This window comes from Ranitomeya imitator, chromosome 8, assembly GCF_032444005.1.
Source record: "Ranitomeya imitator isolate aRanImi1 chromosome 8, aRanImi1.pri, whole genome shotgun sequence".
Lineage (NCBI taxonomy): Eukaryota > Metazoa > Chordata > Amphibia > Anura > Dendrobatidae > Ranitomeya > Ranitomeya imitator.
This window is the reverse complement of record NC_091289.1, coordinates 55,587,629-55,611,081: the sequence shown is the minus strand read 5'-3', so window position 1 is coordinate 55,611,081 and position 23,453 is coordinate 55,587,629. Positions and strand designations below refer to the sequence as shown.

At 44.9% G+C, this 23,453-nt stretch overlaps 1 protein-coding gene across 3 annotated transcripts in view; it reads right to left on the bottom strand.

Annotated features, from left to right (window-relative positions):
- Window positions 1-23,453, bottom strand: part of MICALL1 (MICAL like 1) — a 75,505-nt gene that overhangs the window by 27,222 nt on the left and 24,830 nt on the right. For 2 of the 3 annotated variants that reach the window (XR_011315023.1, XM_069736951.1), the window contains exons 3-7: window positions 9,149-9,290; window positions 9,003-9,070; window positions 8,781-8,911; window positions 2,477-2,820; window positions 853-916 (exon numbers count right to left, since the gene is read on the bottom strand). Coding sequence is in view for 2 of the 3 variants with exons in the window: in XM_069736951.1 (XP_069593052.1) it covers window positions 853-916; window positions 2,477-2,820; window positions 8,781-8,911; window positions 9,003-9,070; window positions 9,149-9,290 (749 nt within the window). In the remaining variant the exon portion in view is untranslated. The remainder of the gene's footprint in view (window positions 1-852; window positions 917-2,476; window positions 2,821-8,780; window positions 8,912-9,002; window positions 9,071-9,148; window positions 9,291-23,453) is intronic. The other variant, XM_069736952.1, reaches the window with a different exon arrangement.

The following is a 23,453-nucleotide window of genomic DNA, read 5'->3' as shown; positions in this document are numbered from 1 at the left end:
GGAATGGTAGTATAGTACGGATATTCAAACCCATGGGGAGGATCTTTGATAAAGAATAATGCAGCCATTCTGATATAGATTTCCAAAGTAAGTACACTATACTCATCAGGTGCAATAGGTTTATGTAATATACTATTCAGATTGCATTGAGAAGTCTGGAGACAGATCTGCTTTTATTAAAAATACATTTCTATATGATTTAGAGAGGACATGGAATGTATGGCTTGCTTATCCTTTTTTCTGTAGCAAAACCAGATCTTCTTGGCAGGAAAGAAGCTGCGTCAAAAGCGCAGGTTTAGGCGCGTTTTTGTTGCGTTTTTTTTTTTTCACTTTGTCCATGCTAATGTCCTTGGATTTTCAGCAGCAAAAACGCAGCAAATAATGATACCTACGTTTTTGCTGCATTTTTTTCAACACCCATTCAAGTCAAAGGGGGAAAAAACGCAGCAAAAACGCTGAAAGAAGTGACATGCTCTATGTCCAAAAAACACAGCAAAGCACAAAATACTGATCACACAAAAAACCAATGTGTGTGCATGAGATTTCTGGAATCTCATAGGCTTTGCTGGTATTGTAAAAAGCAGCAAAAAACGCAGCAAAAACGCCCTGTGTGAACTTACCCTAACATGTTTAACCCCTTATTAACCTACATACAAAACAGACCCCGACTGACTGGCTTCTCACAATGCACCACCACTCTTTAGTGAGCATAGTAGAAGGATGCAGTGGCCAGCCTCCGAATCTCCTATCATGTCACTCTCTATGGTAAGTACCTTTGTCCTGACGAGTGACCTTATATTCATTTATGTGTAACATTTCGAGTTTGTTAGCTTCCACATCGTAGTTGTGTACCTGTCAGAAGATCTCGGTCTGCCTCTTGGTTTAGGAACTGGTGGAGTCGATATCGGCTGGTCACCTTCATTGGATTAAAAAAAAAATAATAAAGTTGGATAAATTGTACTGATCAGAAACCGCGAAAAAATCTTATGACTATTGTGGTCATCTTCAATCGAATAGACAGCCCGCTATGCTCATAGAAGACTCAAATATGGATGGGCATTTAACATATACTCAATGTAAGGCACAGAGAGATCCACTAGTAATTAGTGATGAGCAAATATACTCGTTACCCGAGATTTCCTGAGCACGCTCGGGGGTCCTCCGAGTATTTGTTAGTGCTCGGAGATTTAGTTTTCTTCGCAACAGCTGAATGACTTACAGCTATTAGCCAGCTTGATTACATGTGGGGATTCCCTAGCAACCAGGCAACCCCCACATGTACTTATGCTGGCTAATAGCTGTAAATCATTCAGCTGCGGCGAAGAAAACAATCTGCGAGCACTAAAAAATACTCGGAGGACAACCGAGCGAGCTCGGGAAATTGAGTAATGAGTATATTCGCTCATCACTACTAGCAAACATACAAACACCAAGATGCTTCAGATGAATGGGCAGGTAGTATTACACTCCCAAATTACTGTCTAAAACTGTTACCCAATAATAGCACCGATGGTACCAAAACGATTATCTGGTCAGTGGACCGACACCTACAATAAACGAGGTGTAGGTAACATGACAGCGTGTTCAAAGAGTCAGGTGTTACCGCTTCGGTCCACACGGGATAGCAAAATGTTTGATTTCAAAAGACAAAATAGTCCAAAGATCGGCTCATGTCCCTGAAATGTCTTCTTGGAGGGTCAAGAGGGGGCTAACATACCCTATGGACCTAGCCCAAGCCCTAGCCCTTGTGAAAAGGCCCGCAAACCTTGCATAGTGGCCCTGAAATACATGCATAGTATTCTGCCTACTGACAACATGCACAAAGAGGAGCAGGCCGGCAGGACTGTAACACTTCCCTGGCACCTTTTTACAAGAACCTCAAGCCTTATGTCTCCTGACGAGTCCCACTTTGTTTTTTTTGGGTAGGGGGGACAAAAACATGGCATCTTGGGTCGGCGCTTATTTCTATTGCTGCATGTTGGGGACTTGGTTTTACTATGGCAATGTACCAGAATCGCGGGCCTTTTCACAAGGATGTGGTCTTAGCGATTTGGTGTAGGGTATATTCACCTCCCACCAGGGACAGGACCAGATCCTTGTACTGTTTGGCTTATTATAAGTGAACAGAAGTTATAAGACCTGGTCTTTTTGTTTGAGGACCACCTTCTCGTGTTACCTCTGATACTGTACCTACACCTCATCATCTACCCGCTACCATAGGCCATGGCCCAATTATCATTTTACTACCTAACTGACCAGATAATCTATCGGGTACCATTGGTGTGAACTTGGGTAACGGTTATAGACACTAATTTGGGAGTACATTGCTATATGCTATTCATGGGAAGGACTTTTGTATTTGTATGTTTACTATGGCTCTTTAGTGTTTTACCAAAATTTTAGCTACATTTGAGTCTAAATTGTGCATATATTAAAGGTCTCACCTGAATCAAGATAATATTTTATAAAAACATACCATTGATGAGACTTGTTGGCCTTGCTGGGCTCTGGCCAGCTGCAGACCGTGCCCGTGGCAGAGGTTGTGGCATTACATCAGTTCTCCTTGGTGCTGGCACGGGTCGGGACTCCGATATAGAGTCCCCATCAAGTTCTTTCTGTGGCTTGTTGGGAAGAGGCGGCTTTGGTGGGGTGCGTGGCTTTGGTGGAGTCGAGACTTTGTTTTGTACAGACCCTCTTTCATCAGACTCTGGACTGCTGGTGCCTGGCCGTAGTCGGTAGTGATGGGTGCACACAAATGTGCCAGTCTCAGGACCAGGTTGGTATGAACCGGGAAGTAGAGTGCCAGAGCATTCCTTACACCTGATCATATGTAAAAAGGAAACAAGGACCTTATTTCTGCTTTATCAAATAAACCTATGGATTGGACACAGGTAACAGGGCAAAGAATAAAAAAAAAACCAGGAGAAATAGAACACAATCCCATACAGCAGCGCTGAGATACGAGAAGTGAAAATATATGACATCCAACCAGGAAAATATTTGGTAATATTCTTGTACTAGGATAGAAGTAGGCAAATATGTGACAAAAGCTTTGTTTGTAGTAGGTAAACTCTGAAGACAAGCGTATGATTGACCACAAATATGTTGGTGTGAATGACCCTCAATAGAGCAAACATACACTCAAGGCAGATGAAAGCCACATTCATAAATGCCAAGTACAAGGCAAGTCACTGAGCCGCCATTAAAAGCAACCCAAAAAGTATCATGCATTCAGATCTCAAAGCCTCGGTAGAATCCACGAAACGACCTTATCTTTATAAGGAGGTTTTCAACCTCATACATTTTTCGCAAGTAAACAGATTATTCTATAAATGTATGATACATTCGGGTTCCACCAGTTATACTGGCACCTGTCTGGACACTGGCCCAGTACTGTGCTGCTGTCAGTATAGAGGTGGCACCGTTCTGCCAATAGATGCAGGTGCCCACGCCGTGACCCGCATCCTGTGAGTATGCCATGAGTGGAGGAGATGGGACAACACCTTCGAAAGCATCACCAAACCAGGGATTCAAGCTTCAGGAGGCTAATTTGCATATTCCAGGTGCCTTCTGGGAGAAGCGAAGTCTCCCTAAGCTAGAAGATCGTTGGGTACAGCCGGGACCAGCTGCTTCGAAAGCATCACCAAATTTTTGCCTGTAGGACATTATTGCAAGAGAGCTTGGCTGAGTAGATTACACAAGAAGGAAAACACACAGCAAGTCAGCAGGATCTAGGAGCAACATGGCAGATGTGACAACCTACATGGTGAGCTGCAGCATGTGCTACATGTTCACAGATCGACCAGAAGAAGAATCCAATTTCACCTGTCAGAAGTGTAGACTAGTGGCCCTTTTAGAAGAAAAGGTGCGGGGTCTGGAAGAAAGAATAGCAACTTTGAAACTCATCAAAGAGAATGAAGACTTTCTAGACAGAACAGAAGCATCTCTACTGGTCACAGAAGGTGCAAAAAGTGTCAGAGAACCTCCAAAAGCAGATGAGTGGAAGCATGTGACCAAAAGAAGCAAGAAGACCATGGAGAAATCACCAACCACACAACTGAAGAACCGATATCAAATCTTTGTAGAGGATGAAGATAGCACACCTAAGAATGAAGCAATACCAGCAAGCAAAAAAGAAAAGGGCACACAGCAACAAGTGACAGCAAAAAGTACAGCCAAGAAGCAACGAAGAGTGGTGGTGGTGGGAGACTCACTACTGAGAGGCACCGAAGCAGCCATCTGCAGACCGGACATAACTGCAAGAGAAGTATGCTGCCTTCCAGGTGCGATGATCAAGGATGTGACCGATAGGATACCAAAGCTCTTCAGCTCCAAGGACGTCCACCCATTTCTTCTGATACATGTTGGCACCAATGACACGGCAAGGAAGGACCTACCGACAATCTGCAAGGACTTTGAAGAGTTGGGGAAGAAAGTAAAGGAACTGGATGCACAGGTAGTTTTTTCTTCTATCCTTTCAGTAGACGGGCATGGCACCAGGAGATGGAACAGGATCCTTGATGCAAACAACTGGCTAAGACGATGGTGCAGACAACAAGGATTTGGATTCCTGGACCACGGTGTGAATTACTGGTATGATGGACTCCTCGCCAGAGACGGACTACACCTCAACAAACCTGGGAAACACACATTCGCCAGAAGACTCGCTACACTCATCAGGAGGGCGTTAAACTAGAAGAAGAGAGGACGGGAAGAAAAACATTAGACTCGAACAAAGACGACCCAGGAAAACATACTCAGAAGGGAGGTAAGAACATTTCTAAAACAATCCACAGTGAGGAGATTGGAACAAAACAAAATCCTCTAAACTGCATGCTCGCAAACGCCAGAAGCCTGACAAACAAGATGGAAGAACTAGAAGCAGAAATATCTACAGGTAACTTTGACATAGTGGGAATAACCGAGACATGGTTAGATGAAAGCTATGACTGGGCAGTTAACTTACAGGGTTACAGTCTGTTTAGAAAGGATCGTAAAAATCGGAGAGGAGGAGGGGTTTGTCTCTATGTAAAGTCTTGTCTAAAGTCCACTTTAAGGGAGGATATTAGCGAAGGGAATGAGGATGTCGAGTCCATATGGGTTGAAATTCATGGAGGGAAAAATGGTAACAAAATTCTCATTGGGGTCTGTTACAAACCCCCAAATATAACAGAAAGCATGGAAAGTCTACTTCTAAAGCAGATAGATGAAGCTGCAACCCATAATGAGGTCCTGGTTATGGGGGACTTTAACTACCCGGATATTAACTGGGAAACAGAAACCTGTGAAACGCATAAAGGCAACAGGTTTCTGCTAATAACCAAGAAAAATTATCTTTCACAATTGGTGCAGAATCCAACCAGAGGAGCAGCACTTTTAGACCTAATACTATCTAATAGACCTGACAGAATAACAAATCTGCAGGTGGTTGGGCATTTAGGAAATAGCGACCACAATATTGTGCAGTTTCACCTGTCTTTCACTAGGGGGACTTGTCAGGGAGTCACAAAAACATTGAACTTTAGGAAGGCAAAGTTTGAACAGCTTAGAGATGCCCTTAATCTGGTAGACTGGGACAATATCCTCAGAAATGAGAATACAGATAATAAATGGGAAATGTTTAAGAATATCCTAAATAGGCAGTGTAAGCGGTTTATACCTTGTGGGAATAAAAGGACTAGAAATAGGAAAAACCCAATGTGGCTAAACAAAGAAGTAAGACAGGCAATTAACAGTAAAAAGAAAGCATTTGCACTACTAAAGCAGGATGGCACCATGGAAGCTCTAAAAAACTATAGGGAGAAAAATACTTTATCTAAAAAACTAATTAAAGCTGCCAAAAAGGAAACAGAGAAGCACATTGCTAAGGAGAGTAAAACTAATCCCAAACTGTTCTTCAACTATATCAATAGTAAAAGAATAAAAACTGAAAATGTAGGCCCCTTAAAAAATAGTGAGGAAAGAAAGGTTGTAGATGACGAGGAAAAAGCTAACATATTAAACACCTTCTTCTCCACGGTATTCACGGTGGAAAATGAAATGCTAGGTGAAATCCCAAGAAACAATGAAAACCCTATATTAAGGGTCACCAATCTAACCCAAGAAGAGGTGCGAAACCGGCTAAATAAGATTAAAATAGATAAATCTCCGGGTCCGGATGGCATACACCCACGAGTACTAAGAGAACTAAGTAATGTAATAGATAAACCATTATTTCTTATTTTTAGTGACTCTATAGCGACAGGGTCTGTTCCGCAGGACTGGCGCATAGCAAATGTGGTGCCAATATTCAAAAAGGGCTCTAAAAGTGAACCTGGAAATTATAGGCCAGTAAGTCTAACCTCTATTGTTGGTAAAATATTTGAAGGGTTTCTGAGGGATGTTATTCTGGATTATCTCAATGAGAATAACTGTTTAACTCCATATCAGCATGGGTTTATGAGAAATCGCTCCTGTCAAACCAATCTAATCAGTTTTTATGAAGAGGTAAGCTATAGACTGGACCACGGTGAGTCATTGGACGTGGTATATCTCGATTTTTCCAAAGCGTTTGATACCGTGCCGCACAAGAGGTTGGTACACAAAATGAGAATGCTTGGTCTGGGGGAAAATGTGTGTAAATGGGTTAGTAACTGGCTTAGTGATAGAAAGCAGAGGGTGGTTATAAATGGTATAGTCTCTAACTGGGTCGCTGTGACCAGTGGGGTACCGCAGGGGTCAGTATTGGGACCTGTTCTCTTCAACATATTCATTAATGATCTGGTAGAAGGTTTACACAGTAAAATATTGATATTTGCAGATGATACAAAACTATGTAAAGCAGTTAATACAAGAGAAGATAGTATTCTGCTACAGATGGATCTGGATAAGTTGGAAACTTGGGCTGAAAGGTGGCAGATGAGGTTTAACAATGATAAATGTAAGGTTATACACATGGGAAGAGGGAATCAATATCACCATTACACACTGAACGGGAAACCACTGGGTAAATCTGACAGGGAGAAGGACTTGGGGATCCTAGTTAATGATAAACTTACCTGGAGCAGCCAGTGCCAGGCAGCAGCTGCCAAGGCAAACAGGATCATGGGGTGCATTAAAAGAGGTCTGGATACACATGATGAGAGCATTATACTGCCTCTGTACAAATCCCTAGTTAGACCGCACATGGAGTACTGTGTCCAGTTTTGGGCACCGGTGCTCAGGAAGGATATAATGGAACTAGAGAGAGTACAAAGGAGGGCAGCAAAATTAATAAAGGGGATGGGAGAACTACAATACCCAGATAGATTAGCGAAATTAGGATTATTTAGTCTAGAAAAAAGACGACTGAGGGGCGATCTAATAACCATGTATAAGTATATAAGGGGACAATACAAATATCTCGCTGAGGATCTGTTTATACCAAGGAAGGTGACGGGCACAAGGGGGCATTCTTTGCGTCTGGAGGAGAGAAGGTTTTTCCACCAACATAGAAGAGGATTCTTTACTGTTAGGGCAGTGAGAATCTGGAATTGCTTGCCTGAGGAGGTGGTGATGGCGAACTCAGTCGAGGGGTTCAAGAGAGGCCTGGATGTCTTCCTGGAGCAGAACAATATTGTATCATACAATTATTAGGTTCTGTAGAAGGACGTAGATCTGGGTATTTATTATGATGGAATATAGGCTGAACTGGATGGACAAATGTCTTTTTTCGGCCTTACTAACTATGTTACTATGTTACCTCTAATTACACTATGATAAGAAGGAGTAAAGGGAGTCTCGTCACCCCCAAAATGTGTTCATCTAGCTATACAGCTATATAGGGGTACTTTTTATTCAAATGAGAGGGCTTTGGTAAACCCCTGATGTGGCCAAAGAGGCTCCGTGCACAGTTAACACCGTCCACCCCATTAATTTGTAATTTGGAGACTTCCCCCTCTTAGACAGCACTTGCTTGTCCAGAACACCGACTGTGTGTGCATCGATATTGCCTGCCCGCTTGCAAACAGTATAAGCGAGAGTATTCTCCCTCCCTGGCTCCTTTCTGAAGCTGATCGTTAGCTATAATTCTGTATGCATCAGTGTAGCGGGCGGCGGACACAGAGAGTAGGAAAAGGCACTGACAATGCGTGCGAGCACCCGGGCTCAGCAGAGTCAGTGTGCAAGCACGGGAGGAGTTCGGGCAGATAGAAGTGGAGAAAGTCCCCAGAATACAAATTGAGGTGGTGTAACCGTGCACTGAGCCCTTGGCCTCACTAAAGGTCTATCTCTGTACCAGACATTGCTATGTTAGCCCCTGTGTAACTACAATGTTGGTGCTTAATGTGGGTAGTACTGGTCAATGCAAAGACCCTGCAGCATGGTACATCACGATCCAGACACGCTGTGTGCAGTGATCCCTGTACACAACACATATGGGGTATTCGCATGTAGACAATCCCTGTCCTTTGACTCTAAATGGATATATGGACACCTTAGAGGCAGGGCCCCCACTCACCACAGCCTTTTATGAGACATAAAATAAAGAAATAGAAATGGCAGAGATCAATTTTATCAAATTGTGACTGGATTTTAGACTTGAGAAAGGCCATAACGTTGCTCTACTTTTGTCTCCTCACTGCTGTGGTGTTAGAAATATTTGGAATACAGATTGGATTTTATAAGGATGTCTATGGTGCCTCGGATATCTTTGGGAGGAACATTCTCCTCAGTGGTGCATGGGAATTCTATATGGGACAGAGATCAATTTCATGTCCAGTGACTAAAACAAGAAATGGCAAAGGTACGTTTCCGAGACAGACCTGAAGCACTGGCGGTGGTAAAGCTTTCCTTCTGCGAGGTACCGTTGCACGAGATGGACGTGTTGCTGGCATAAGGCACAGGTGCTGCTCAGAGCCACGCGAGTGGAAGCACTGGTGGTTTCCAGATTATCCTAGAAGCATATTAATTAGCGTTGATGTCTTTGCAATGGAATCGAACAATTGTTTTACTACTACGTTAAAAAAAAAAAAAAAAAATTTCACCTGGGGAGCGGTATCTTGGCCATGGTGAGGCTCTGCTGGAGAAGTTTGTCTGAGCTGAGGGAGCCCTGCTGTAGAGGCAACAATCAATGAATTAGCGCGAACAACATTATGTGATTTGCCCTCGTCCCCATCTACATTGCCATCACCTGGGTTAGCGTTACGGAAATGGTTATAATACTGGGAGACGTAGGTCATGATACTAAGCCTGTCCGGCACTTTCATCGACACCATGTCTTCTGGATCGAGTAACGCTGGGATTCCCAACTCGCGTTCGGCCACTTCAAAAGCCTGAAAAATAAAAAGTATGAACGCCAAAAGTGTGAGAATAATAACCAAGGAAGACTGCAAAAAACAAACAAACGGTAGTTAGCGATAAAATGGCACAGAACAAGAGAAATGCTGAATATCAGGAGCAAAAGAAAGGACGGAACAAGAAATAGGAGATTCAGCAAAAACGAGTCAAACTTGAGCTTGTTTGTGTATAAACTTTGCCGCCACCACTGTTTTCCCAAGACAGCCATCCATACTTCTGCGAAGCGCTGAGAACGCCCTTACTTAAGGTATACAGGAAACATTAGGAAGGAAGCATGACAGCGACGGAATAAGAGACATGACCTTACCATATCATAGTGTTATGTGCCTGCCTCTATTAAACGCGCAATATTGCGTAAAACACAATTCAGACATCTTACAACTGATGTTTATTTTATATAAAGTTTACATCTTCCTCCCAAAAAAAAAAACAAAACCTCAATTTAGATTTTTCGAATTAAAAATTAAATTTTACCTACAAAATATATAATACTCAAACTTGTGCTATAAAGATGAAGCTACGGTGCAAACACACTAAAAATGGTTACAGCCTGGAAACAATCAGGTGTAGATTGATTTTGAACTTCTGAGCTGGCCTCTTCATCTGCTCCCTTGAGTTTGCCTTGAGCCTCATATGCCAGGACACATTTTTACACCAGTGGAGTTGTTCCTTTGTCACATTTTTGTGGAATAAAATACAATGATTGTTTACAACGGTCACAATGGCCCGATTCATATTGGCACATGCCGTCCAATTTTCTTGAAAGCGCAGTGCTAATATTTCCCTTCCAAGGCCGAGAGTAATTACTGCACACCCAGAATCAGGCTCTGTCGCCTCACACAAGCAGCTTTTGTTAAGGACTACAAATCTGCTGACTTAAAAAAAGAAAAACAGGAAAAAGCAGTTCAGTTTGTTCTTCAAATTTAATGTAAAGCCAAAATTAGCAGAGCGCTACTAGTAATGACTTATTAATGCATCACCCCCTACAACAACCCACTCAGCTCTATCACAATAAATGGTCAGCAGCAATGGGACACGTTCACATTATACCTACTACTGGAGCTTTAATGACTCCCCCATCCTAAATCAATAGGTATTAAAGAAGCATTCCTCCTCCTCCTCCACCATCAGTTTTTATCTTCTTTATATTGCAGTCATCATACTATATAGTGCTGTGTACTTACAATTGCTCATGTTGCCTTTCTACCCAGATAATTCTTCTCTTTTCTCTATGTACAAACAGGAAGTCTCTTGTCCCTGCCTTATCCCTCTCTTCATCTCCTGACCCAGCTGCTTATTCCTCCCCCTGCCAGGGACTTCTGCAGTGACTGATGACTCATACAGAGAAAATTGACCTCCTGTTTCTACATAGAGCTTAGAAGGATTCAGCTTGTCAGTTTTTTATCACATGATCTCACAGACCTAATGGAAAAGAGAATAATTATCTGGGTAGAAGGTACAATTAGCAAATCGTAAGTACACAGTACTGTATAATATGATGACTGCAAAAATTTTGATGGGGGGAGTGCTTCTTTAATATAGCTACAAAATGTGGACCAACTCCATAAAAGCTCCCACTTTTCACAACACTTTGGAGGTTTTTGTAGGAATTTCTGCCCGTTCGTCCAGGAAAGCATTTGCGAGGTCAGACACTAACGTGGGAAGAGAGGGTTTAGAACGCAATCTCTGTTCTAGATCATCCTAAAGGTGTTGGATGGAATTAAGGTTGGGGCTCTGTGTAGCTGGTCAAGTTCTTCCAAACCAAACTCCCCCAACCATGCCTTTATGGACATTGCTTTTTGCGCTGGAATAAAAAAAAAGAGCCTTCTCCAAACTGTTCCCACAAAGTTCGAGGCTACATTGGCCATAATGTCTTGTATGCTGAAGCATTAAGATTTTCCTCCACTGGAACTAAGGTAAACCATGAAAACTTACCCAGCAGCACTATCCCTCCGCCACCAAATGCTACAGTTGACACAATCCAGTCAGGTGGGTAAAGTTCTCCTGATATTCACCAAACCCAGACCTGTCCATCAGATGCCAGAGAAACAGGGATTTTTGTGTTACTCACCGTAAAATCCTTTTCTCCGAGTCGTTCATTGGGGGACACAGGACTGTGGGTGTATGCTACTGCCGCCTGGAGGCAGACACTAAGTAGGTATTAAAAAAAAGTTAGCTCCTCCTCCTTAGTATACACCTTGCCACTGGCCCTGACAGCTCCAGTTTGGTGCACAAGCAGTAGGAGATAGAGAAAACAAAACAGCATTTAGAGCAAAGACAACATGTCTAGAATAATACTACAGTCTGAACAACCCCATAGACAAATAACAAGATGAATAGGGAGGGAGCTGTGTCCCCCAATGAACGACTCGGAGAAAAGGATTTTACGGTGAGTAACACAAAAATCCCTGTTTCTCCATCGTCTCATTGGGGGACACAGGACTGTGGGATGTCCCAAAGCAGTCCCAGGGTGGGAAGAAGACTCACTGGAATAAACCCCTAGGCACTTACCGCCTATAGGTGCGATACTGCAGCCTGCAGAATTTTCCTTCCCAAACTTGCATCAGCAGAGGCCTGAGTGTGGATATTATAATGTTTAGAGAAAGTGTGCAGGCTGGACCAAGTGGCCGCTTTGCAAACCTGCTCTGCTGAAGCTTGGTGCCGAAGCGCCCAGGAATCCCCTACCGCCCGAGTAGAGTGTGCCCTGATCCCAGCCGGGATGGCTGCACCCTTGATACGGTAGGCCTCCTGAATAGTGGTTCTTATCCATCTGGCTAAGGTCGATCTAGAGGCTGCGAGTCCCTTTTTATGGCCCGCAGGAAGAACGAACAGAACATCCGTCTTTCGAAAAGAAGCGGTCCGAGAAACGTATCTTCTCAGAGCTCTCACCAAATCTAGAGTATGGAGAGCTTTTTCCACCCGGTGTGTAGGCGCAGGACAAAAAGAAGGCAAGACAATGTCCTCATTAATGTGGAATGAGGAGACTACTTTTGGCAGAAAGGAAGGTGCTGGTCTCAGTACCACCTTATCCTGATGAAATTGTAGAAACGGCGCCTGACAGGACAAGCCCGCTAATTCCGATACCCGCCTAATGGAAGTTATAGCTACCAGAAACAAAACCTTCAGAGAAAGGTACATTAAAGGAACGTCTTGGAGGGGCTCAAATGGAGGTTCCTGAAGAGCACTCAAGACCAAATTAAGGTCCCAAGCTTCTATCGGAGCTTTGTAAGGAGGGACTATATGAGAGACTCCCTGCAAAAAAGTTTTTACTTGCAGATTGGTAGCGATCCTGCGCTGGAAAAGAACCGATAAGGCTGATATTTGCCTCCTAACGGTACTTGGAGCGTGACCTGAGTCTAAACCAGATTGGAGAAAAGCTAGGACATTAGGAATGGAAAACCGAAGAGGAGGAAGACCCTTCTTCCTGCACCATGAGAGAAAAACTTTCCAGGTGTGGTGGTAAATGCGTGCTGAAGCTGTCTTTCAAGCATTAACCATAGTTGAGGCTACTTTCTGAGAAAAACCGGCCTGGGTCAGAATCCAAGATTCAACGGCCAAGCCGTCAAACGCAGAGCCTCTAAGTTCTGGTGGAATATCGGCCCCTGCGACAGAAGATCTGGCTGCATTGGCAGCTGCCAAGGAACCCCGACGATCAGCTGAACTAGGTCTGCGTACCATGACCTCAGAGGCCAATCTGGGGCGACTAGAATTGCTGGAACTCCCTCTAACTTGATCTTCCTGACGACCTTTGGAAGCAGCGCCAGAGGGGGAAACAGATATGGAAGATGAAATTGGTTCCAAGATAGGACTAGTGCGTCTACGGCAATTGCTCCTGGATCTCGAAACCGTGCAACGAACCTGGGTACTTTGGCATTTGACCCGGTGACCATTAGATCCACGTCCGGTATTCCCCAGCGTAGACATATCTGCCGAAAAACATCGGGGTGAAGAGACCATTCCCCGGGCGCAAGACCCTGTCGGCTCAGAAAGTCCGCTGCCCAGTTCTCCTTGCCCGGGATGTAAACTGCCGAGATCACAGAGTGATTGTTCTCGGCCCAGCGGAGGACTTGCCCTACCTCGCGCATGGCTGATCTGCTGCGAGTGCCCCCTGATGATTTACGTAGGCCACGGCCATGGCATTGTCCGATTGGATCCGCACCGGGTGACCCGCCAGAAGATGGTGAAAGTGCTGCAAGGCCAGCCAAATTGCCCTTATCTCCAACAGATTGATTGGAAGGGTTGATTCCCTTGGGGACCAACGACCCTGAGCCGTGTGCTGGAGAAACACTGCTCCCCAACCGAGAAGACTGGCGTCCGTAGTGACTACCAGCCAATGAACTGGAGGAAAGGCTTTCCCCTGAAGTAGGGAGGAACTCCTCATCCACCATATCAGGGATTGCCTGACCCCAGGAGACAGACGACACCTGAGGTTGAGAGACAAAGGACTCCTGTCCCAGGCTGACAGAAGTGCCTGTTGGAGTGGACGAAGATGGAATTGGGCGAATGGAACCGCTTCTATAGCTGCTACCATCCTGCCCAAGACCTTCATGCAGAACAGGATTGAATGGAAACTTGGCTGCCGAAGAATTTTTACCTCCTGCCGGAGACAAAGCACCTTGTCCTGGGGTAAAATAGTAAGCCCCCGAGAGGTGTGTCGAAGATCATCCCTAAAAAAGAAATCTTTCGAGATGGTACTAGAGATGACTTCTTTAAGTTGACCAGCCACCCTAGGCGAGCTAGAGTGTCCAAAGAGATGTTGACGTTGTCCCTGCATGCCTGAAAAGTTGATCCTTTGACTAAGAGATCGTCTAAGTAAGGCAGAATGACTATGCCTCGAGAGTGCAGGATTGACACCACTGTTGCCATCACCTTCGTGAACACCCTGGGAGCAGTGGCGAGCCCGAAAGGTAATGCAGTGAATTGGAAGTGTCGCTCGCCTATGGAAAACCGTAGAAATTTTTGATGTGGAAGAAATATAGGAACGTGCAGATAGGCGTCTTGAATATCTATGGAAGCCAGGAATTCTCCCCTTTCCATAGCCGCAATGACCGAGCGGAGAGATTCCATACGGAAGCGACGAGTGCTGATGAATTTGTTTAGACACTTTAGGTCCAGAATGGGTCTCACGGTCCCATTCTTTTTGGGAACCGTAAACAGATTTGAATAAAACCCTTTGAACCTTTCTTCCTTTGGAACAGGGACAATGACCCCGTTGGACTGAAGAGACTCGACTGCTCTGAATAAAGCTCTTAGACGGGTTTTTGAACTGGGAAGACTGGACGGAAAAAACCGGCCTGGAGGGAGATAGGAAAACTCTATTTTGTACCCTGAAACCACCAGGTCTCTTACCCATCTGTCGTGAACAACTGACAGCCAGGACTGATGGAACAGTAGTAGGCGACCGCCTACTCTGTTGGAAGTGACGAGAGGCTGCCTCCAGTCATTTAGCCGAAGATCGAGGATATCTAGATCCCCTAGATCTTGACGGTTGATACCGCATTCTTGCCAATGGATTGGCCCTATAGGAGACCTGGTGCTCCCTGTCTTGGACAGGCCGACTTGGGGGACCTGCGCTTGGTGCCGCAGACCACTGGGAGTTACGAAAGGATTTAAATCTTGCTTGAAATTGGCGACGAAAAGGTTGCTTAACCTTTTGTTGAGGAAGGAAATTACTTTTACCTCCCGTGGTATCAGATATAAGCTGATCCAATTTTTCGCCAAAAAGACGGACACCTTGATAAGGGAGGGATGTAAGGGACTTTTTTGAAGTAGAGTCCGCCCGCCAATTTCTTAGCCATAGGGCCCTTCTGATAGCAATAGTATTTGCCGCAGCCAATGCTGAACAATTTGCCGCATCCAAGGATGCATTAATCAGATAATTTCCTGCTAAAGATATCTGATTTGACATCTCTATCACCTCTACAGGAAACCCCTTATCCTGAAGAGCCTTAGTTACGGACTCTGACCAAGCTATCATAGCTTTGGCAACCCATGTGGCCGCAAAAGACGGCGCGAGGGCTGACCCCGAAGCCTCAAACAGAAACCGAGCTAGACTCTCTAGGAGCCGATCAGTCGGATCCTTAATAGACGACCCATTAGGAAGAGACAGCAACGTACTAGAGGCCAAACGGGACACGGGAGGATCCACTGAAGGGGATTCTGCCCACTTTTTACAAAGCTCTGGAGCGAAAGGATACCTTGCACCTAGAGCCTTCTGGCCTAAGAAACGTTTATCTGGTCGCTCCATGTCACGTTGGACTAAATCCTCAAACTCAGGATGAGTAGAAAACACCTTATGAGGTTGCTTGAATTTCTTAAAGGACACCTTATGACCAGAAGGTAAGGTGGCCACATCCTCTACTCCCAAAGTCTGGTTAACGGCCTCAATGAGACTGTCAGATTCCTGATAACCAGGAGCTTCTAAATCAAAAGACCCCTCTGAGTCATAGTCCGAACCGTGTTCACTCAATTCCGCAGGAGAGGGAGATCGAGAGACGGGATTCAAAGCTTGATGCACCTGACGGACCGGGAGATACTGTGTGGGATCGTTTCTCCTGTGTCTGCCTAGAGGGAGTACGGCCCCTGCAGGCCGGAGGATCCTGAAAATCGGAGGATCTTTCCAAAACAGGCGGATGAATGTCCCTGACAGGGGCTTGAAGGGACTCAACCGCCTTTGTTAGAGACGCCATAGACTGGGTTAATGATATGACCCACTCAGGGGGAGACACTGCCGACCCAGGTACAGGCACACCCGGCAGGATAGCCGGCGGGGTAGCAGACAGGGTAGCAGACGGGGGCTCCTGCACGCGCTCGGAATCACAAGCCTCACAGAGATGGTTACTTTGCGCATGCGGAAAAGCAGACTGACAGGTAATGCATGAGGTATACAGAACTGAGTGAGTCTTAGGGTTTCTAGACATGATGACTAAAGTCGCTATGCTCCGTATCTCCTTATGAGCTACTAGGTCTAGAACAAATACTGTTGTCAGGCTGAGGGAAGTAGCACTCACCCCAGTCCTGTGTCCCCGTATGCTCTCAAACACTGAACCATGTCTCCTGTGCAAATCACACATATAAACTAAATTACAGGGCGGATGCCTGAAAAAGTGGGAGGAGTTACCGCGCATGGACCCGGTTTAGGCCGAAGCAGGGAACTAGATTTTACTCCTTCCCCTGCTCTCCCGGGAAAGCTGGGTGCTCGAAACCGGAAGTAAACCGCCGCCGATGGGGGCGGGACTTCCCCCAGACTACAAGACCCATAATGCCACAGGCCGTACAGAAAACCGGAAGCCGCCGAAAAAGGGGCGGGACTTCCGCCCATGCTCAGACTACAAGATCCATAATGCCTCAGGCTGCCTAGAGAACAGGAAACTGCCGAAAAAAAGGGGCGGGACTTCCGCCCATGCCCCTGCTGAAGTTTGCTTGTGGGGAATAACGCTGGAACCCAGCACAGCGCCGGATAATAGTCGCCACTTGTGCAGTACCAGCAGAACGCGCGATGAAGCAGGAGCCCCCCCTGTGCAGCCCTCTGACAGCGCATGAGGTTAGACCAAAAAATCCACATATAAATATATATACATATATAAATATTAAAAGACGGTGCAGGCACCCTAACTCCTTACACCCTTCAGAAGGCGAGGAGAGGGACCGTCTGCCTCCTTTAAACACCGTAGCCGTGCATTGGTGATGAAGTGGAGGCTGCACGGACAAGGAATGAATGCCTGTACAACCTAGGGTTCCGTTACCTCAGAGTGGTCAGGTTCTTAGTCCGGCAAAAAAATCCCACGTCGCGGGAGAGGATACGTGGAGGCGACACTCCACGTGCTCGCCCGTTGTTGGTTTGGGGAGATCGGACCCCTTCAAAAGGGTCCGTCGCCCCTGTCTTATCTTCAGAGAAAGAGAAAAAAAAAAAGCATCTGGGAAAACCCAGAGATGTGCCTCCTACGGACACTAAGCATAAACTGGAGCTGTCAGGGCCAGTGGCAAGGTGTATACTATGGAGGAGGAGCTAACTTTTTTTTTTTATACCTACTTAGTGTCAGCCTCCTGGCGGCAGTAGCATACACCTACAGTCCTGTGTCCCCCAATGAGACGATGGAGAAAGAATCGTGATTCACGGCTCCACACAACACGTTTTCCTGGCTCCAGTAGCAAAGGCTTTACACCACTTCATCCTTTGTTAATCCTGGAGGTCTGGACTCTAGTTATGAAGTGAGCAGAGCATTGGTGACAACTTCTGCCCTCTGCTCCTCAGCGCTCCATGATCCCGCTCTGTAACTTTTCAAGGTCTCCACTTCATGGTTGAGTTGCTGTGATTCCTTCTAGTTCTAAATAATATCACTCACAGGTGATGGAGGAATATTTAGGAGGGAAGACATGTCACAAACTGTCTTGTCACACCGGTGGCTCCTATTACAGGACCACGTTGGTATCAGTGAGATCTGAAGAACGATCCATTCCTTCACAAATGTAAAGGCATGGCGAGAGATCGGACGCTATACACCTGTGACAATGGGACCGACTAGAAGACCAGAATTCAATGATTACAGTGTGTACATTATATCAATCTATATATTTATCTATATAATGGTCATTCCATAAATCAGATAATTGCACATTCATCGTTGTGGTGTATCTCCATGTCTGATAGATACAGAATCTGCAGGTATAGCTGGTATTACACAGGTAGGACGGCACGATAGAAGGGTGGATGTTGAGAAGTTGGAAATGACTTGCAAAATGGCCTGTTTTGGAAAGATCTGTATAAACTCGGCCCCTTTTTGCCATCCAGTTTTTGGGATATTTACATCAAAACCAGAACTGCTGGCATTCATGGGGGATTGAGTTTTATTATTATTATTTTTTTTTAAATCTGGATCAATCTAATCAGCTCCTCCACTTGTCCCTTGTGTTAGTTTGCCAACGCTCCCCTGCTCCGCTACGTCTATAGCAGCACACTAACGGGTCATAATGCAAGGAACGGAAAATCACATCATTACTACACTAAACACAAAGTGTCTTATTCTACACATTAGTTCTAATTTCATACTTGAAGGAGTGATGAAGTGATGTGACTGATGGGCGGTTCGTCAGCATTTAACACGTCTGTTTTAGCATTTTTATTCTCTAAATATTAGAGCCGTGACATCGGGATCAGGTAGGTGACACTATCCAGGATGCTTCATGTATTACGGTCATACACTTCCTCTGCATGTTTAATTTCACTCTGACACGTAACTTAGTACAGATCCCAGTACACGGCTTGTAAGGGTCGTCTATCACGGAGATCATTGCTGTTCTTGATTCCTAGCCCAGAACATGGCCGATGGTTATGGTGATACAGAGACGCTTCCAACTGCCCTGGCGTTCTTTTACAAATCCCCCGTCTTATTATATGCTGAAAGTCTCGTTCTTTGTTCTGGTTTGTGGAAGAGGAATTTCAATAGAAACCTTTAGGCTACGTTCACATTGGCGTTGTGTGGCGCAGCGTCGGCGACACAAGACAACGCATGCAAAACGCATGCACAACGCAGCGTTTTGTGACTCGTGTTCATTTTTTGCATGATTTTTGGCGCAGAAAAAACTGCATCATGCAGCGTCCTCTGCGCCCTGACAGTTGCGCCAAAATGACACAAGACAACGCATGTCCATGCGCCCCCCATGTTAAATATAGGGGTGCATGACGCATGCGTCGCCGCGGCTGCGCCCGACGCTGCGCCGCACAACGCTAATGTGAATGTTACCTAAGGGTCTGCAGGAACAGCGATGTAACGCATTCTTGGTAGTCCACCCTAGAAAGGAGCAAAGAATTTTAAAAAGTTTTTTCCAAGTGAACAGCTTGTTGTGAAGCTGGTGACGGATGGGAAGATGCATCGGGAAGGAATTTACCAAAGTTGGCGTGCAATACACCATTCTAAAAGCACCACTCAAGCTGGGGTTTTATTGCAACGCTGAAGTGGTGCTACCAATCTAAGTTCTGTGCCTCTAGTATTATACTCACCAGATGTCTTCTTCTGTTATCAGCACCGCTCCGGTCGTCTTCTGCAGGTCGTGACCTGCTCCCATAGACTTACACTGAGAGCTGGGATCCGTCACCTCTGACTTCTGGTCAGTCAGAAATTGGGGGACACAAGATGGTGGATTGGGATCCGAGCAGCACAGGGAACAGTTGAAGACAGCAGCTGGTAAGTAGAATATGACTGTCAGGGAACTAAGATTAATGGCACCACTCCAGCGCTGAAATAAATAAAAACACTTGTGCAACTATCCTCAGACTCCATCCACATTGTTGCTTCTTACTTCTGTTCTTAATCTGCAGACATGCTGGATCCCTCACACGAGGAGCACCCACAGCGCCTGACAGACCTCACAGGATATTATAGGGTGCATCACCATGTCTGCGTCGGGAGCGAGAGGGCACATCACCGCAAGTATGCGATTTGCAGACTAAACATGCACGACTTAGCTCAATTCAAGTGAATTGAGCACAGGCACGTCTAGTCTGAATGTGGCCAGAAAGTGAAAATCTCATACTTGAGATACATGACCGCTCTTCCAGTGCCGAAGAATCCTGACAGAGTGCACTGTGTGTGATGTGAGGATTCACAAGTCTACAGTCACATAGAATAACCACGGACTATAGCCCAAAGCCTGGACAACCCCTTTAAGGCTATCCCTTAAGACCTATTTTGCCTAATGGGATATCCTGAGTATTTGGTAAACCGGGAAGCACAACTAAAAACAAAAAAAAGACCCGGCCTAGTTCATAAAGCCTTTCTTATGCTTTGTATGATATAACCATTGTGGGGACTCATTGCTCATAATGGAACAGGAAATACGAGCAGCAGCAGGAACACGCAGCGTTACACCGTACAGACGGGGAACACACACAATGTGACGCTTGTGATCGGAATCGTGGCTTTTACAATTACCAGGGCCTATCAACACTTGTGGTCCTGGATGTTGGCGCATATTCACTGCACGCAGCTTTTGGTACAAGAACACGGTGTTGCCAGACTCCATCATAAGTCATTACTGAGAAATCAACGGTGGTTTCATCCCATGTAGACCCTGGCTCCACTATTCGCACAGTGGTGTGTGGTTTCATTCTCGGCTCCGGAGATCAGCCGTTATTGCTGATGTTTATACTTCTGAGTTATAAAACTCACATGGTTGGCAATCCAACACAGAATCTGGACGCCACGTATAAAGACCGCCACAAGCTGCCTGACAAATCTGCTTCATACAACAGTTTCTGCAGATTATACAAGGATTTCTTCATGTCTCATCCATTCACTAGACAGTTGTATATATACTGCATGTATATGTACAGTGGGGCAAAAAAGTATTTAGTCAGTCAGCAATAGTGCAAGTTCCACCACTTAAAAAGATGAGAGGCGTCTGTAATTTACATCATAGGTAGACCTCAACTATGGGAGACAAACTGAGAAAAAAAAATCCAGAAAATCACATTGTCTGTTTTTTTAACATTTTATTTGCATATTATGGTGGAAAATAAGTATTTGGTCAGAAACAAACAATCAAGATTTCTGGCTCTCACAGACCTGTAACTTCTTCTTTAAGAGTCTCCTCTTTCCTCCACTCATTACCTGTAGTAATGGCACCTGTTTAAACTTGTTATCAGTATAAAAAGACACCTGTGCACACCCTCAAACAGTCTGACTCCAAACTCCACTATGGTGAAGACCAAAGAGCTGTCAAAGGACACCAGAAACAAAATTGTAGCCCTGCACCAGGCTGGGAAGACTGAATCTGCAATAGCCAACCAGCTTGGAGTGAAGAAATCAACAGTGGGAGCAATAATTAGAAAATGGAAGACATACAAGACCACTGATAATCTCCCTCGATCTGGGGCTCCACGCAAAATCCCACCCCGTGGGGTCAGAATGATCACAAGAACGGCGAGCAAAAATCCCAGAACCACGCGGGGGGACCTAGTGAATGAACTGCAGAGAGCTGGGACCAATGTAACAAGGCCTACCATAAGTAACACACTACGCCACCATGGACTCAGATCCTGCAGTGCCAGACGTGTCCCACTGCTTAAGCCAGTACATGTCCGGGCCCGTCTGAAGTTTGCTAGAGAGCATTTGGATGATCCAGAGGAGTTTTGGGAGAATGTCCTATGGTCTGATGAAACCAAACTGGAACTGTTTGGTAGAAACACAACTTGTCGTGTTTGGAGGAAAAAGAATACTGAGTTGCATTCATGAAACACCATACCTACTGTAAAGCATGGTGGTGGAAACATCATGCTTTGGGGCTGTTTCTCTGCAAAGGGGCCAGGACGACTGATCCGGGTACATGAAAGAATGAATGGGGCCATGTATCGTGAGATTTTGAGTGCAAACCTCCTTCCATCAGCAAGGGCATTGAAGATGAAACGTAGCTGGGTCTTTCAACATGACAATGATCCAAAGCACACCACCAGGGCAACGAAGGAGTGGCTTCGTAAGAAGCATTTCAAGGTCCTGGAGTGGCCTAGCCAGTCTCCAGATCTCAACCCTATAGAAAACCTTTGGAGGGAGTTGAAAGTCCGTGTTGCCAAGCGAAAAGCCAAAAACATCACTGCTCTAGAGGAGATCTGCATGGAGGAATGGGCCAACATACCAACAACAGTGTGTGGCAACCTTGTGAAGACTTACAGAAAAAGTTTGACCTCTGTCATTGCCAACAAAGGATATATTACAAAGTATTGAGATGAAATTTTGTTTCTGACCAAATACTTATTTTCCACCATAATATGCAAATAAAATGTTAAAAAAACAGACAATGTGATTTTCTGGATTTTTTTTCTCAGTTTGTCTCCCATAGTTGAGGTCTACCTATGATGTAAATTACAGACGCCTCTCATCTTTTTAAGTGGTGGAACTTGCACTATTGCTGACTGACTAAATACTTTTTTGCCCCACTGTATGTGTGAACTTGTCCCAAAAACCATACCAGTATCTTTACCTGGGGATTAATTTAGAGATCATTCAACATTATATTGTTTATGCAAAAACTAATTCTGTTATTTATCTCCATTTATAAACGGGAACAATCAGATAATGGAGAAGAAATGCAATAAAAGCCGGTCAAGCAGCACGGCAGATAAGAAAAAAAAAAACAATTCTTTAATGTGAGGCTCAGATGTTGTCAGCCCCCCAACATTAAAAAGACAAACAGCCCTGCCTGATCTAAAAAAAAAATATATATATACAGTTAGGGCCAGAAATATTTGGACAGTGACACAATTTTCGCGAGTTGGGCTCTGCATGCCACCACATTGGATTTGAAATGAAACCTCTACAACAGAATTCAAGTGCAGATTGTAAGGTTTAATTTGAAGGGTTGAACAAAAATATCTGATAGAAAATGTAGGAATTGTACACATTTCTTTACAAACACTCCACATTTTAGGAGGTCAAAAGTAATTGGACAAATAAACATAACCCAAACAAAATATTTTTATTTTCAATATTTTGTTGCAAATCCTTTGGAGGCAATCACTGCCTTATGTCTGGAACCCATGGACATCACAAAACACTGGGTTTCCTCCTTCTTAATGCTTTGCCAGGCCTTTACAGCCGCAGCCTTCAGGTCTTGCTTGTTTGTGGGTCTTTCCGTCTTAAGTCTGGATTTGAGCAAGTGAAATGCATGCTCAATTGGGTTTAGATCTGGAGATTGACTTGGCCATTGCAGAATGTTCCACTTTTTGGCACTCATGAACTCCTGGGTAGCTTTGGCTGTATGCTTGGGGTCATTGTCCATCTGTACTATGAAGCGCCGTCCAATCAACTTTGCAGCATTTGGCTGAATCTGGGCTGAAAGTATATCCCGGTACACTTCAGAATTCATCCGGCTACTCTTGTCTGCTCTTATGTCATCAATAAACACAAGTGACCCAGTGCCATTGAAAGCCATGCATGCCCATGCCATCACGTTGCCTACACCATGTTTTACAGAGGATGTGGTGTGCCTTGGATCATGTGCCGTTCCCTTTCTTCTCCAAACTTTTTTCTTCCCATCATTCTGGTACAGGTTGATCTTTGTCTCATCTGTCCATAGAATACTTTTCCAGAACTGAGCTGGCTTCTTGAGGTGTTTTTCTGCAAATTTAACTCTGGCCTGTCTAT